Below are 17939 nucleotides of genomic sequence, written 5' to 3' on the forward strand. Positions count from 1 at the left end.
CAGCTTTACTCTGACAGAGTTGAACAATGCCAAGAATTAATGAAATAATTTCTCTTAATTCATTTGTAAGCCTTCGAAATGAAAGTAGAAGTTGATAAAGGCCGGGTGCTGGAGGTGGTAGACGTTTATGAATTAGCTAATATAATTATGTTGTCTACAAGAAAGAAAAGGAGCTGGACACACAAATAATGTAATACTAGTGTAAGAATTTGACCTTATTTACCATGACCATAATAAATAAGGTGTGAACAATGCCGGTCCCCGGGGACTGTTCACATGTGTGAACAATGCCAGAGTCCCTGGGGAGACATGTTCACGATATACATGTATGAATGAAGAGGATGAAAGAGTAAATATATAGTGATAGTGTGTTATAGTGATCTTCGCACTCGAACAGCACTGTTATGCAGGCACTGCACTCAGTCCTACACTGTGCCACTCAGTCCTACACTGTCACTCAGTCCTACACTGTGTCACACAGTCCTACACTGTCACTCAGTCCTACACTGTGCCACTCAGTCCTACACTGTGTCACACAGTCCTACACTGTCACTCAGTCCTACACTGTGTCACTCAGTCCTACACTGTGTCACTCAGTCCTACACTGTGTCACTCAGTCCTACACTGTGTCACTCAGTCCTACACTGTGTCACTCAGTCCTACACTGTGTCACACAGTCCTACACTGTGTCACACAGTCCTACACTGTGTCACACAGTCCTACACTGTGTCACTCAGTCCTACACTGTGTCACTCAGTCCTACACTGTGTCACTACACTACTCTATGATAATGGTCATACGAGACACTGGCTTACAATTCTCTTGTGCATCCTCTGAAATTAATGTTGTTTTTGGCCCGTAGATTTTTATATTTATTTATATGAATGTGTATATGTTGAGGTTTGACCTTGTTTGGCCGACTCTCTCTCTCAAGGAAGTTGATATTTGGCTCAGATGTCTTCACTGTACTTGTCCTCAAGTGTGAAGTTACTCCTTTACCTTTTCTACCAATACATTTATTCCACTTTCTTGAGTTACAACCAACTTTCTCCTTCTTATTCACAATTAGGTCTTGCAGCTTTTGTGTCTTTCTTAACCTCTTGACTGACAGACAACTGAGTTTATCACTCTTATCTTGCACAAGTTGTCTGCTGTCGTCCGTGTGGTGCTGGTTCGTCTTCCGCTCTCCACTCTCCGCAAGGTGATGCCAAGTTTCATCTTTGGCTCCAGTAAATGGTTTGAAAGATTGGAATATGTCAAAATCGTCCAGATCAGAATCAGTATTGGATGAGTCAAACAGTTCTGTGGGAGAGTAACTGTGAGGAGTGAGAGGCTGACGAGCGTTTCCGATGACCTGAGTGCCTCCACTCACACCAGCTGCTGCACTCCCAACCCCCGCACTCACCCCAGCTGCTGCACTCCCAACCCCCGCACTCACCCCAGCTGCTGCACTCCCAACCCCCGCACTCACCCCAGCTGCTGCACTCCCAGCCCCCGCACTCACCCCAGCTGCTGCACTCCCAACCCCCGCACTCACCCCAGCTGCTGCACTCCCAACCCCCGCACTCACCCCAGCTGCTGCACTCCCAACCCCCGCACTCACCCCAGCTGCTGCACTCTCAACCCCCGCACTCACCCCAGCTGCTGCATTCTCAACCCCCGCACTCACCCCAGCTGCTGCACTCTCAACCCCCGCACTCACCCCAGCTGCGGCACTCCCAATCCCCACACTCACCCCAGCTGCTGCACTCCCAATCCCCACACTCACCCCAGCTGCTGCACTCCCAATCCCCACACTCACCCCAGCTGCTGCACTCCCAATCCCCACACTCACCCCAGCTGCTGCACTCCCAATCCCCACACTCACCCCAGCTGCTGCACTCCCAATCCCCACACTCACCCCAGCTGCTGCACTCCCAATCCCCACACTCACCCCAGCTGCTGCACTCCCAATCCTCACACTCACCCCAGCTGCTGCACTCCCTACCCCTGCACTCACCCCAGCTGCTGTGTCTGCACTCACAACCCCTGCACTCCCAATCCCCGCACTCACCCCAGCTGCTGTGTCTGCACTCCCAACCTCCGCACTCACACTCATCTCATCCCAGCTCCTCTCACTCGAATTGCTACTAAAGTTGTCACTAAATTTATCTGTGCCTATATTCATATTTAGCGAATTTAATTCTGATTGAATTACCGATTCATGATTTGACTCCATGAACAACGGAAGGGACTGAGATGTGAAAGCAACGTCTGCACAAATATTTAGCGTTTCTAAGTTTGGTTTCATGACGCAATCTTCAGGAGTAATGGACTCGTCTTTAGAAGGATCAAGCAAGTCACGAGCACCTGGTGGCTTATCTATAATCTGTGGTGTTTCTGCCGAGATATCAACTGCTGTCATATATTTCAACTTGCGTGATAGCAGTGGAAGGTGAGGCAGGACACTGCTTGCCTTGGCTGAGTCAGTGTTGACGCGAGTGTGACCTTCCTCGCTGCCTTCTTCTCTAACACCATTTTCACCTGCCTCGCCAACACAATTATTGTGTGTTGTTCGTCCTGGAACACTCCGTGCACTTAAGTCAGATTTGATCATTGGAGATGGAAGACCATATTTAACCTTTTCTAATTTCAATTTTTTGATAAGAGAATTTACAAGTCCATCGCTGCAGTTTTTTCTCTTGACTCTGTAACGTGACACTCTCTTACGGCTCAGCGGTGCAAGGTTGACGTGCATCTCTGCAATATGTTCACTCTCCATAAAAACACCTGGTTGTGCTTTTTGCAATAATGTGGCATCAATCATACTGCCTGAATCATCCTCCACACCTGAATCAAGTGACGAAAACGTACTGGAAATGGTACTAATTTCATCCTTGTCAGTATCACTGTGAGGTAAGGAAAAGGCACGAGCCAGATTCCTTTTCCTGCACCTTGCGGAATGTTTCAGTCTACGAAGCTTGATTCGTTCTTCTATTGATACAAGTGTTTCTTGCGAGTCTCTGATATTATCCTTACCATTAATATTTTCAATAAGGCATGGTATACATTCTTTATCTGTCTTCATTACTCTTGATCTTTTCGGAGTTTTACTGACCAGTGTTTTTTCATTTAATGATAACATCTTTTGACTGATGTTATCCTTACCACACATATTTTCATCAAGACGTGGTATAAATTCTTTATCTGTCTTCATTACTCTTGATCTTTTCAGAGTTTTATTGACCCGTTTTTTTTCTTCGTGTACAGTTGTGATAGTTTCTTTAGTCCCAGAAGGGCTGTGGTGTGAAGCACTAGACAGTGGGTGACCTCGGGCAACACTCTCAATAACTTTATATAAATTGCTCATTTTGCGCGCATGCTTAGTTGGTGACACTGAAGGCGCCATGTCAACATTTTCAAGAACCACCTGTGAGCCAGTTGATGTAAGTTCAGAGTCTATATTAAGAGGTTTTGTAGAACACGTGGGTGAGTCTCTCGACATGAAGGAAGGTTCAGTAGCCTTCACAGACCCCGTCGGTGGGTCTGAAGATCCCACCAGTAAATGTGTGAGAGCTTTCACTTGTTCTGTTACAAGAGGCTGAGCTACGCCCACAGGCACGTCTCTTGATGGCTTCATCGACGGAACGTTTGGCAGCTCATGGCCTGAATCATAACTATCGACGAGGTGTGTTTTATTCTCCATTTTGTCCTCAAGTGTGAGAGTTCCGCCATCAACTTCATCACATTGTTTCTCTAAGTGAACACAGCTGTGTGAGTTATTATGGTCGAGCCTGTGGTGGTGTGTGTTCTCCACTACTGGCTCTCCCTCATCACATGCCTCGCCCGCACTCACAACACATTTACATTTCTTTGCACATCTACTCTTCTGAAACTTACTTCTTTTCCTGTTTAACTTGACTGCGTCTTGCAGAGATGCAATATGATGTGGGGCTTCAGTAGTCTCGCATTGCCTCTGAGGATTCTCGTTTTTGGGTAACACAACCTTGGTAATTATTGAGTTGTTCGTCTCCTCAGCGAGGCAGTTGATGTCCGTTGTGGAAGGTTGTTGTACAGTAACTGTACTCCAGTCTTGAGTGCGTGTTGCAGAGCACAGGGTGGTACTGCTCTGCGGCATGTACTCTGGCAGGAAAGTGAGGCCATCAGAGTGCACCACTACCATGGGTTTTGCCGACGGAATGTTATTCACCCCAGACGCTAAATCAGGCAACGGTCCTGTGCAAATAGTTTGCAAAATTTTACTTAGGGTTTGGGTATCAATAAAGAAACTGGGTGGACCTGTCATCAAAGGTGACCTACTGTTCTCCATTTTGATATGAGCCTCCGTCCAGTGGAGGTCACCTTCAGGAGCCCCCAGGGGAGACAGGGGGTTCTCCTGAGCGAGAGGTTCTTCATCGGATTTGTTGAGTAATTTGCTCATCTCTGACCTGCTGGGTGATGTATGTTTCCCTGGTTCCTTGGTTGATGACTCGCCCTTCACTGGTGCCTTGGTTGATGACTCGCCCTTCACTGGGGCCTTGGTTGATGACTTGACCTTCACAGGTGCCTTGGTTGATGACTCGCCCTTCACTGGGGCCTTGGTTGATGATACGTCCTTCACTGGTTCCTTGGTTGATGACTCACCCTTCACTGGTACCTTGGTTGATGACTTGCCCTTCACTGGTGCCTTGGTTAATGATACGTCCTTCACTGGTTCCTTGGTTGATGACTCGCCCTTCACTGGTGCCTTGGTTGATGACTCGTCCTTCACTGGTGCCTTGGTTGATGACTTTCCCTTCACTGGTGCCTTTGTTGATGACAAGTCCTTCGCTGGTGCCTTGGTTGATGACTCTCTCTTCACTGATACCTTGGTTGATGACTCGCCCTTCACTGGTGCCTTGGTTGATGACTCGCCCTTCACTGGTGTCTTGGTTGATGACAAGTCCTTCACTGATGCCTTGGTTGATGACAAGTCCTTCACTGGTGCCTTGGTTGATGACTCGTCCTTCACTGGTGCCTTGGTTGATGACTCGCCCTTCACTGGTGCCTTTGTTGATGACAAGTCCTTCGCTGGTGCCTTGGTTGATGACTCTCTCTTCACTGATACCTTGGTTGATGACTCGCCCTTCACTGGTGCCTTGGTTGATGACTCGCCCTTCACTGATGCCTTGGTTGATGACTCTCCCTTCACTGGTGCCTTGGTTGATGACTCGCCCTTCACTGGTGCCTTGGTTGATGACAAGTCCTTCACTGATGCCTTGGTTGATGACTCTCTCTTCACTGATACCTTGGTTGATGACAAATCCTTCACAGGTGGCTTGGTTGATGACTCGTCCTTCACTGGTGCCTTGGTTGATAACAAGTCCTTCACTGATGCCTTGGTTGATGACTCGCCCTTCACTGGTGCCTTGGTTGATGACTCGCCCTTCACTGATGTCTTGGTTGATGACTCTCCCTTCACTGGTGCCTTGGTTGATGACTCGCCCTTCACTGGTGCCTTGGTTGATGACAAGTCCTTCACTGGTGCCTTGGTTGATGACTCACCCTTCACTGGTGCCTTGGTTGATGACAAGTCCTTCACTGGTGCCTTGGTTGATGACAAGTCCTTCACTGATGCCTTGGTTGATGACTCGCCCTTCACTGGTGCCTTGGTTGATGACTCACCCTTCACTGGTGCCTTGGTTGATGACAAGTCCTTCACTGATGCCTTCTTTGATGACTCTCCCTTCACTGGTGCCTTGGTTGATGACAAATCCTTCACTGATGCCTTGGTTGATGACTCGTTATTCACTGGTGCCTTGGTTGATAAGTCCTTCACTGGGGCCTTGGTTGATGATTCACCCTTCACTGGTGCCTTGGTTGATGACTTGTCCTTCACTGGTGCCTTGGTTGATGACTCGTCCTTCACTAATGCCTTGGTTGATGACTCTCTCTTCACTGGTGCCTTGGTTGATGACAAGTCCTTCACTGGTGCCTTGGTTGATGACTCTCTCTTCACTGGTGCCTTGGTTGATGACTCGCCCTTCACTGATGCCTTGGTTGATGATAAGTCCTTCACTGGTGCCTTGGTTGATGACTCTCTCTTCACTGATACCTTGGTTGATGACTCGCCCTTCACTGGTGCCTTGGTTGATGACTCGCCCTTCACTGGTGCCTTGGTTGATGACAAGTCCTTCACTGGTGCCTTGGTTGATGACAAGTCCTTCACTGGTGCCTTGGTTGATGACAAGTCCTTCACTGGTGCCTTGGTTGATGACTCTCCCTTCACTGATACCTTGGTTGATGACTCGCCCTTCACTGGTGCCTTAGTTGATGACAAGTCCTTCACTGATGCCTTGGTTGATGACTCTCCCTTCACTGATGCCTTGGTTGATGACTCGCCCTTCACTGGTGCCTTAGTTGATGACAAGTCCTTCACTGGTGCCTTGGTTGATGACAAGTCCTTCACTGGTGCCTTGGTTGATGACAAGTCCTTCACTGGTGCCTTGGTTGATGACTCGCCCTTCACTGGTGCCTTAGTTGATGACAAGTCCTTCACTGGTGCCTTGGTTGATGACTCTCTCTTCACTGGTGCCTTGGTTGATGACAAGTCCTTCACTGATGCCTTGGTTGATGACTCACCCTTCACAGGTGCCGTGGATGGTGTCACAACCTTCCCGGGTGCTGTGGATGGTGACACAACCTTCACAGGTGCTGTGGATGGTGACACAACCTTCACAGGTGCTGTGGATGGTGACACAACCTTCCCGGTTGCTGTGAATGGTGTCACAACCTTCACAGGTGCTGTGAATGGTGACACAACCTTCACAGGTGCTGTGAATGGTGACACAACCTTCACAGGTGCTGTGGATGGTGACACAACCTTCACAGGTGCTGTGGATGGTGACACAACCTTCACAGGTGCTGTGGATGGTGACACAACCTTCACAGGTGCTGTGGATGGTGACACAACCTTCACAGGTGCTGTGAATGGTGACACAACCTTCACAGGTGCTGTGGATGGTGACACAACCTTCACAGGTGCTGTGGATGGTGACACAACCTTCACAGGTGGTGTGGATGGTGACACAACCTTCACAGGTGGTGTGGATGGTGACACAACCTTCCCGGGTGCTGTGGATGGTGACACAACCTTCCCGGGTGCTGTGGATGGTGACACAACCTTCACAGGTGCTGTGGATGGTGACACAACCTTCACAGGTGCTGTGGATGGTGACAACCTTCCCGGGTGCTGTGGTATCCAAAGCATCTTGAGGTGTGTCTTGTAAGTAAGAGGCGTGGTTGTGAAGGGTGCGGGGAGACGAGAGTGTAGCGGCAGTAGTCGGGTGAGTCTGGCCAGCAGCAGCCGCCGCCGCTGGTGGTGGTGAGGAGGAAGTCTCTACACTCTCACTCACTCCTGACCACTTACCATTACCAACACATTTTGACAACAAATGTTTCGTAATATTTAAGGATGACACTCCAAAGGTAGCTGCTGAAAATAGTCCATTATCAGTAGTGTAATATGATGAGACATGTTTGTCAGGAGTTCTCTGGAGTGGTACACCACTGGTACAGCGGTCTTGTGGTACACCATTGGTAAAGCGGTCTTGTGGGACACCATTGGTAGAACGGTCTTGTGGGACACCACTGGTAGAACGGTCTTGTGGGACACCTGAGACAGTGTGTGTTAAGCGTGACACACTCTCCAGTAGGTCTTGAAGACAAGACACCATTAGCTGCAGTACTTGACAATTTATCTTTACGTCTTGATAACTTAAATTTGCTTCTAAATCTAGACGACATTCCATTCTGACTTGATTTGGAGTGAGGAGTGGCGTCAAAAGCTGGATTACCTGGACCATACTTCCTCTTGGTATGGAGTGATGAGGCCCGGCGCCTGGAAGCTCTTGAAGCAGGGAGACCTTGAGCAGCTCCCTCACATCTCTGGACACCGTAATCACACCTGAGCATCCTGTTAATGGTCTCATTACCTGACGGCATGTTTCTAACATTAGATGCTTCACACTCTCTAGCAGAGTCTTTAGGTAAGTGGTTCTCTTTTCCAGCGGCTTCTTGCAAGACATTTCTCTTTGCACTTTCGAAATTTCTTTCAGAAAAAGGAAAAGACATAGAAGTGGGAAGCGAAGTTACATCCCGACACGAGGCGCCAGTAGATGTTGACGTCTCCAGAATACGTGTTTGTGACCAGTGCGACTGTTGTGTGCGCACACTGCATGTATTGGAAAAGGAAAGGTGAGCACATCTTCCACAGTTGAGAGGAGCATTTGACTCTGATGAAGTACTATGGAAAGACTTGTCATTGATCACATATGATTGAGCTTTAGGAAGACATGCAGTAAGAGGGTCTCTACGCATGTTGGATGACCACAAGTCATTGTAATGGTTGTGTGAAACGTCCGACAGAATGACGGAACATGGTTTTAACACTATGCCTTGAGACACTGAAGACTTAACCTTGATGCGACCTCCAGTCTTACAGGCAGACTCATCACCTGACTCTAGCATTTCTACATTAAAATCTTCACGGGAAGTCTGTATACAAGTTTTAGCTTCTTCATGTTTCACTTTTGTGTTGCGTAAGGGCTGCGTGCCACCTAGGAGTGTAAGCGGCCGCCACGGACTGGTTGAGCGAGGGGAGTGTGCGTGAGGTGTGTGTTCGGTGTTGCCTGCTGGAGGTGAACTGTAGAGACGGGTGTGTCTGTAGCGATACCTTCTGATGATTATATTCTCACTCGTCCCTACGCACCTTCCAGCCTTCCCACCACTTCCGTACTTTGCCTCCTTCTTCCCACCGCAGGGTGTCACATTACATGCTTCCCCAAGATGTCTGTGGTGTCCGCCATGCTGTCTTCTACCTCCACTATGTTTACCCATATTTATCAAGTATAGTCCACTGTTTAGCTCGAGCAACACATCTTATTCGCCAAGGAAACTATTACGAGAATACATTAACACTGTTCACGGGAGAGCTGAGACACAGGTGACACACTGGGTGTACACGCTGGTAATAAGCAGAGGTGAAGAGCAGTGGTGGTGGTGCTGCAGGGGGGGGGGGGGCGAGCAGTGGTGGCGGCGCAGGCAGAGACCAATGCTGTACACCTCTCCTGAACGCCTACGTTGCAATCCTTATCTGCAACAAAAATTTGATTGAGCAAATTGAAGCAACAACAAGCTATGTGATCACAATGCAAGTGTTGGACGCATGGTGTGATGAGCTCACCACATCATGCGTCCAACACCGCTTGGCACGCTATCATCGGCGTCCTTGACGATCTGCATGATGAACTTCTTAGTTATACACCTAACATCAAAACCTAGCTACAGGTGAGCATGTAAGTTAGTTATTATCAAAAGAAGGCACCAAGCAGGGAAGGCTATGTAGATTATGCAGTTCAGTTTTGGTCGCCATACAATAGAATGGATATAAATTCACTAGAATGCGTCAAGCATTGCAGGACAAAGTTAATTCCACAAATTATAAACCTGTCATATGAAGAAAGATTGACAAAACTTAAATTACATTCTCAAGAAAAGCAAGGAATTAGGGGTGACATGATAGAGGTATCCAAGTGGATGAATGTAAATAACAAAGGGGATGTTAATAGGGTATTAAAAGTATCAACACAAGACAACACGAAAGAATGGGTATAAATTGGATGAGTTTAGATTTAGGAAAGACCTGAGGTAAATACTGGTTCGGTAACAGGGTTGTTGATGGGAACCAATTACCGCATAACATAATAGACGTAGGATCCGTCGATTGCTTCAAGCGTAGGTTAAACATATATATGAATGAGATTGGGTGGATATAAATAGAAGCTGCCTCATATGGGCCAATAGGCCTTCTGCAGTTACTTTCATTCTAATGTTTGTATGTAGCACCATCAACTGTGTGGGGATATTCAAAAGACGCTAAATATCACTAAGGATGCCAATACGAGAACAAAAGCGCAGAAGGCAAATGATATCAATGTTATCTGATTCACCAAGAATTCTATCGAGGGACAAGTGACCCCAAGGGACGATAGGAAGCAAGACACATGCTCGTCCTGGAAGTCAAGACATTCATCAAGGATATGCACAACCGTAAGAGGAACAATGCAGTTTAGACAATAAGGAGGTGGGCTGCTCTCCATTAAGTACCCGTGAGTTAAATGTGTATGGCCAATACGCAACCTCGTCAGAGCTGTTTCCCTCTACCGGTTTTGGTGGTAGGAGGCCATGGGGACATGCTACCTTTAAAAGTTTGTTACTAGGAAAATAAAACCAACGACCCTGCCAACGTACAAGGATTGAGGTAGTAATTAATAACTGGGTAGAAGTTAGAATAAGGTCTAAGGGAGATGGGAGATCTCCTTTATGTGAGATGGGACAAGTGTGGATAGCCTCCTTAGCGGTAGCGTCTGCACGCTCATTTAAGGACACCAATATGGCAGGGAACCCAGAAAAACTCACCTGTCTTATATCTACTGGAGATAAGAAACAGCCAAATGTTGAATTTCGACTACCACAGGATGGAATGGATTAAAGGATTCCAGAGTCATGAGGGCACTATAGGGATCAACTACTACAACAACAAAGGAAGATTGACAGTGAGGAAACAGTTGATGAAGAGCATACAAAACAGCATAAAGTTTTGCTGTGAAGATGCTAGTCTCTGGAGGGAGGCGAGACATATAGGTGTGGTCAGGAAAAACAACAGAGTAGCCTAAACCATCTGCAGACGTAGACCGTCTGTGAAGATGGAAATAGAGCAGGAGAGTGAAGAAAAGTTTGCAAGGAAAAGGAGTTTCAGAGCTGTAGGAGGGATGGAATGACACGAGGAGAAATATTGGTAACATGAACTGAAAGAGAACCTTGCAAGCGAGACAACCTGACAGAAAGAGGTAAGAGGTGAAAGGGAACAGGGACCACCGGAGGGTTAAAAGTCAAAGAATGACATAAGCAAGAGTGAGAGTGTCGTAAGGACCATGCAAGGTAGCGGGGACAGCAGCGATCAACGGCGATCCTGTAGAGACAGGATGCTAGTTTCAACATACAGGCTTAAGGTAGGAGTTGAACGAAAGGCATGAGAGCTGTGGCATAACCCAGTATGGTGCAGAGCATCAAGACGACGAAGAGTAGGAGATGCAGACAAGTAAGCAGGGCAACCATAATCAAATTTAGACAGCACGAGAGAGGAATGTAAAGTGAGAAGCGTGCACCTATCAGCTCCCCAGGAAGCATGGGACAAGACCTTAAGTAAGTTAAGGGCCTTAGAAAATTCAACTCAGAAGTAAGAGATAGGGGGCGACCAAGATAAACAATTGTCAAAGATTAACTAATAAAGCTGAAAACTTTGTACAAAAGGGGATTACCATACAGCAACAAAGGAGGACAAAGAACAACCTGCTTCCAAGTAAAGTCATAGCATAAGTTTTAGTTGTTGAGAACTTGAAGCTATGATTGGTGGCCCAGGATGACATGGCATCAATCGCAAGTTAAAGTCGCCCTTGGAGGAAAGGCGAGTCATCACCTTGACAGCATAGGGTACGATCGTCAACATAGAGAACTGAGAAAATGCCAGAGGGAAGGGAGGAACGAAGACCATTGAGGGCAACCAGATAAAGAGTAGTACTCAGAACACTACCCTGGGAGTACACCTTCGTATTGCCGAAAAGCAGCAGAGAGAGTGGTACCATGCCTGACTCTCAAGGAATGACTAGAGAGGAAGCTTTGTAGGAAGAGAGAGAGATTACCACAAAGGCCAAAGGAACGGAGCTGGGTCAGAATATGGTATCTCCAGGTGGTGTCCTATGCCTTTTCTAGATCAAAAAGGACAGCAAAAATGGAGGTCTTCACAGCATAGGCAGTACAAATATAGACCTCCAAGTTTACCAAGACATCAGTGGTGCTGCGACACTTGTGAAAGGCAAATTGAGAAGGGGAGAGGTAGTGTTCCAAGAACCACATCTAATGGACACTGATGTTGGAAATTTCCAACACTAATAAACTACTATTGTATTATAATACATCATCATCATTATATACTAACTACAGTAGTTATTAATTTCACTAACGGTAGTGTAAACATAAATTAAACCATTACATCTGCGTATTAGTGCTAGAATTCTCATGAAATCGAGTAGCAACATTGCATCAGATAATGTCTAGTTAGACACGTTTATTACCAATGTGTTAGAGAATTGAACGTGGTTCTCTAAAATTATGAGTATTCCGTGTAATAATTACCTACGGATAATATGACTCCCGATAATCTAAAACCGAGAGTTATTAACTGAAATTGTTATCAAGTAGCAGTTTTATCTGTTACGTGCGAATGCCATGGAGAGAATAAAAACTTCTCCATTTCTCGTTTAACACCATTAAACGAGAATATGATAATATTTAAGTCCCTATAATTGTAACCCAGTTCTCATTAACGTATTACATCCATAATTGCGCGGAAAAGAATTATTCGTGATTAATAATTTCTGTGGTAAATGCGAGAGATGGGTTGAGGGAAGGCGGAGACGCCATTGCACTGGAGGCATCCCTGGCGTGAAGAGTGGCGAGACACGTGGTAGCAACTGGGGAGTTTTTATCGACAAGAATTACGTTGATACCTGGTTAACAGTTAACTATTACTTATTCACATGTTCTATATTGCCTGGCCAGTTAATAATGCGTCAACAATTGAAGCCACGACCCGTAATTACACGTACACAGCAGTGGACGCCTGGGACTGGCTGACGTGGTTTCGGCAGACCTCAGTATTTGATACGCTCATGTTAAGTATACCATTCTCGTTTGATGCATCATCCTAGATTGTATATTTGTGAGTAGTCTGTCGTTATACAGCAAGGATACCTAATACACAACGTTAGTTGAATTTCAACTATTTCTGTTTTCATGAATATTTGAAATAAATCGTAGCCTAATCAAATGCTACTTAAATTTCTCTGATTTCAGCGTGTATACGAGGAGTCGACAAGTTGTTTCTCATCATTCGTGATATTCACCCCGGGTTCTTTCTTTATTAGGATCCTGTGACCACGAGGATGAATAACGAAATGGCGTTATAGAAATCGTCTTACAGCTAAGACCTCTATTTCGTACAAATTAATCTAATATTATTACTGATGTCTATATAATTCATATAGGATCTTTACATTGAATAAATTATTGCCAAAAATGAGGATTTGGTAATTAATGTGTTTGCTCTGACTGTTGCTCAGTAAATTCATAATCTTTAATATTCATAATTTGAGTTGTCATATCTTTGCATCTATTGTAGTTTAGATTTACTATGTTACTAACTCAACAATGAACTAGTGACAAACCACACTGGTTCCTAGATATATATGAACTTCTAGAAATACCCCCCCAATGTTGATATTTGAGGCTTTGACTTTAATTAATTAATAATACAGTCTATTCATTATTTTCAAGTGATTCTTCTTTTAATTATTATCCATAGACACTGGTTCTCTAGTGTCATTCTAATGATCAATTTTATTCGTTTTCCCTCTTTTCTCAAAAGTGGGTGGTCCTTCGATTTATTAAATACAATAAGTAAATAATTGAACATATGAGTCAAGCCCCAGAAATCCAACATTTTGGTCCTTCGAACCAGATACATACCAATTAACATTACTAATTAGTCATAACTAATCACCGTGTGAAGTAGTCTAAACTAACCACATTTTATGAATTGTGGCTACTGGGAGTGTACCACATAGGTTAGCCTAATTCACACCAAATTATTTGCTGCTTATACCTCATGTATAAAGTAGCACTCGTGGGACACAGTCAATTGCCCACAACACTCAGACCTATACCTCACACTGAGGTAAGAATCTTCAGGTCACCAGGAGCAACAGCTCATAACTTCTATAATAATTCCACATTAACACCTGAGTTAGAGTGGCCTCACTATCTAACTATTAATTATTTAGGTGGTAATGACATCCATCCTACTCGACACCCAGCTGAGGTAATTAATCACCTTAAAACAATAATTTTCTCATTTAAACTTGTTAGCAGTTCAGTAGTGTTCACATTGGTGGAACCTCGCCAACTGAGCAATAATAATCGTTGGGGAGTGAGTCCAGAATATTACCAAAGAGCTGCCAAATATATAAATTTTAGGCTGAGGAAGAGAGTACGATTGGATGCCACTTACATTCAATTTACAGCCAGACCATACAGGCAAAACCTGGCAAGAGATGGTGTACACCTGTCAGGTGAGTCTAGGTCACATGTAGTTGACAAATTGATCAACACAATCAATCACCATAAAAGGCTGTGGCTGGCAAGCCAAATTAATTGTACATAATTGTATTTTCACCTGTGTGTGCAAGTGCACCTTTATATAAACTATAAAATCTAAAAAAAAACAAAAACACAGCACAACTATATATTCACATTATTGCACCACAAATTAATCTATGCCAACCTTTATTAGGTAGGAATTTAGGCTGTGATTGTGCTGAATTTGGCACAAATGCAGACTAAATAAATTCGTAGTTTCTTAGGTAGAAATTCTTACAACTAGTCTTGAACTAGTTAGTAGTGCATACATTATACATTCTTGTGCTGACCCTATCAAGGGTGGGATTCAAACTTTATGGTAACTCTGATTAGAGTATATCCATATTAATTATTTGTGTACTCATTATTTGTGTGTATGCATTTTGAGTGCTGCTGAATGATCACCATTACATCTAATGGTGATAAAGATGAGCTAGCCGGAAGAAAGCTAATGGTGAAATTCAAGCACTGCTCAAAATCCTTAGCTACTTATTGTTAGGTAGGTACATTTAGCCTCGAGTGAGGTAGAGTGTAATTTAGCCAGATTAATTTAGGTTATACTCAATATTACTTGTCAACTAATGAGCAAGTACCCAAGCTTCATTAGTAATACTTATTCAAGTTCTGTGAAATTTGGACTTAAAGCCACCATGGCTACTCCTGAACAATTAAGGAGAACCTATATTGGCCTCAAAGGTCATTTAACTAGACTAATTAATAAGTCTGATACCTTGTCTAAAGCAATTCCCATTGATTACTATCGACTAGAAACATCAGTGAGAGTGGCTGATCTAAAATTTGATCAAGTAAGATCTACAAGCCAGTCTTATCTCAACCTACTGAATGCAACTGAAACTGATCCTGAGGAAATAGATCGAATTATAGCAGATATTTCTCAGTATGAAGATGAGACTCAAGATAAACTTGACATACTATCCAATATAGTAACACAATCTAAATCTAATGCAAATAATACTGTCTCAATCCAGTAATCAATTACCTGAGGTTCGTCTACCTACTTTAGACTTACCTACATTTGCAGGGCTGGATGAAGAAAATTGGGACACATTTTGGACTTCATTTGAAGTTCATATACATAAGAAATCTTCTCTTGACAGAATTTCTAAATTCTCATACCTGATTAGTCTTCTCAAAGGGGAAGCTAAAAAGGTCATAAATAACCTAGCTCTCACTGAGAGTAATTATGAGGAAGCTATAAAACTGCTAAAGTTGAACTATTGCAACAAAGAGTTGAGTATAGCTAACCTTTATTACCAGTTGCTGGATCTGAATGCACCAAGTAACAGACCAGACTCACTTCAAAGCTTTAGGCTAGAAGTAGAGACTCTAGTGAAGGCCTTAGGTACTAAAGTTGATGTACCAGCCTCAGAATGGTCAATCAAGTTACTTTTGCAGAGGAAATTGCCTCGAAATATCTTAGCAGAAATCTGCTCACACTATAAAACCGAGTTTCTCACTCTCGAGCAAATATTCGAGGGACTGAGAATAACGGTTAACAGGTTGAAGACTCATGATAAGATTAAACCTGAGTCTAAACCACCTAACACTGACCACTCAGTCAAACCCAAATCGACTTTGAATAAATGCAATAAATTCAAACCTAAGACTACTCCATCCACTGGAAAAAGGAGTGGTAGTGTAGGTATTTATTCTGTATCTCCCTCTGACGTTACAACTGATATGTCTACTAAAAGGACAAACTCAGCCAGAGAGAGAAAGTGTCTGTTCTGTGATCAAGAACATGTCACCTACAAATGCACTGTTTATCCTAACTTTAATACCAGGATTAAACGGCTACAAGAATTACACAGATACACCAAGTGCATGGGTTCTCATGATCCCAGTAAATGTGTAGTGCAGCTACGGTTATGCAGTAGATGCAACAAAGGTGTACATCATTATGCCTTATGTAGAAAAACTTCTACACAATCTATGACAACTGGGGAGAATTCTATGAATTCTACCACAGTACAATATTGCAAGGTACATCAAGAAATAAATGTACTTGCTACTGAGTCAGGCAATAATACCACTCTGCCTACAGCTCAACTCAAACTAATTGACAGGAAACCTAGAGTTAACACTAGAGGTCTCTTTGATCAAGGATCACAGAAAACCTTCATCACACAACAATTAGTCGAGCAGTTAAAATTAAAACCTGCCAAAAGTGTGAGACTGAATATTTCTGGATTCTTGACTAATAGTGGACCTCGTGAATACCAAGTAGTCAAGGTGTTAGTGAGACTTCGATCTTCCACTAGTCCAATACAAGCGGTAGTAGTAGATAAACTTCCTTCAGACCTGCAGGTCACAGGACTAGCTCGCATTGCGAAATATCTTAAACGAAACCGCATGAGGCTAGCAGATTACAAAATAAATTCTGACTGCCTCACTGATGTTGGTATACTTATAGGCGTTGACCATTATTATAAATTTATAACGGGATGCACCAGACAACATGGAATGAATTTGTTGTCATCTGCTGGAGGCAAGTTGCTTACTGGACTGGTGCTTTTCCAACAAAACCCAGCGTCAACCAACCAACAATCTAACAATACGATAGTGGCGTGACTAGGCTTGGAACAGTCACCCCTACATTTCAGAGAAATATCTGAAGATAATGAGTCTGATCCACCTGTACATCGTCTGTGGGATTTAGACACTTTAGGTATTGTCCCTGAACAACCAAGCCCTGATGATATGTGGACTTACCAGCAATATCTGGATACAGTTGTCTATAAGGACAAACAATACTGGGTGAGACTACCATGGAAGTTGAATCATCCACAACTTCCAGTTAATTATTTCATGGCAGCCTCTCAATTACAATCTCAATTAATATGGCTGAAGAAACAGCCAGACAAATTGAACATATATCATCAATTAATTCAACAACTCAATAGTAAATTTATCGCAGTTGTTGATAATGATGACTGAAAAATAGGTCACTATTTACCCCATCACGCTGTGGTGAAAGATTCATTGACAACGCCAATACGTATTGTCTTCAACTGTAGTGCCAAAGTGAAGGCAAACAGCGTGTCCTTGAATGAATGTCTCCAAACGGGACCTAGCCTAATACAAAGGCTACATGATGTACTATTACGATTCCGCACTGGTATTTCGCTTATACTGCTGATATCAGTAAAGCTTTCCTTAGAGAAGGCTTGCAAGAAGAGGATCGTAACTACACCAAATTTCTCTGGATTAAGGACCCACTGGATCCTGACAGTAATGTCATAACCTACCGATTTGCCTCTGTGCTATTCGGAGCGACTTTCTCCCCGTTTCTACTTCAAGCCACGGTAGATACCCATTTGAGGAAGTCAAATAGCCCTTATAAAACAGAGATCAGTGATAACTTGTATGTCGATAATTTCCAGGGAACTACAAATGATAAATTCAAATTGGTAGAAATTTACCATGAGGCTAACCGTGAGTTATTAGGAGCCAATATGCCACTACAATCACGGGCCTCAAACAATAAATCATTAAACCAGATAATCGAGAAAGAATTTCCGGGTTATCAGGTACCTAATCAATTATAAGTTCTGGGCATGGAATGGAACACAGGTACTGACGAGATGAATGTCAAGTCAGTACAAACCAATAATTCATCCCTTACCACGAGAAAATTACTCTCG

General features: G+C 44.0%; 1 protein-coding gene across 1 annotated transcript; it reads right to left on the reverse strand.

Annotated features, from left to right (window-relative positions):
• Nucleotides 1–811: 811 nt before the first annotated feature.
• LOC138371641 (serine-rich adhesin for platelets-like) lies at nt 812–7228 on the reverse strand. The gene has a single exon (XM_069336640.1). The coding sequence runs from the start codon at nt 7226–7228 to the stop codon at nt 812–814; it is 6417 nt and encodes a 2138-aa protein (XP_069192741.1).
• Between the last annotated feature and the right edge of the window lie 10711 nt (nt 7229–17939).

This window comes from Procambarus clarkii, chromosome 36 (assembly GCF_040958095.1).
Source record: "Procambarus clarkii isolate CNS0578487 chromosome 36, FALCON_Pclarkii_2.0, whole genome shotgun sequence".
NCBI classification, from domain to species: Eukaryota; Metazoa; Arthropoda; class Malacostraca; order Decapoda; family Cambaridae; genus Procambarus; species Procambarus clarkii.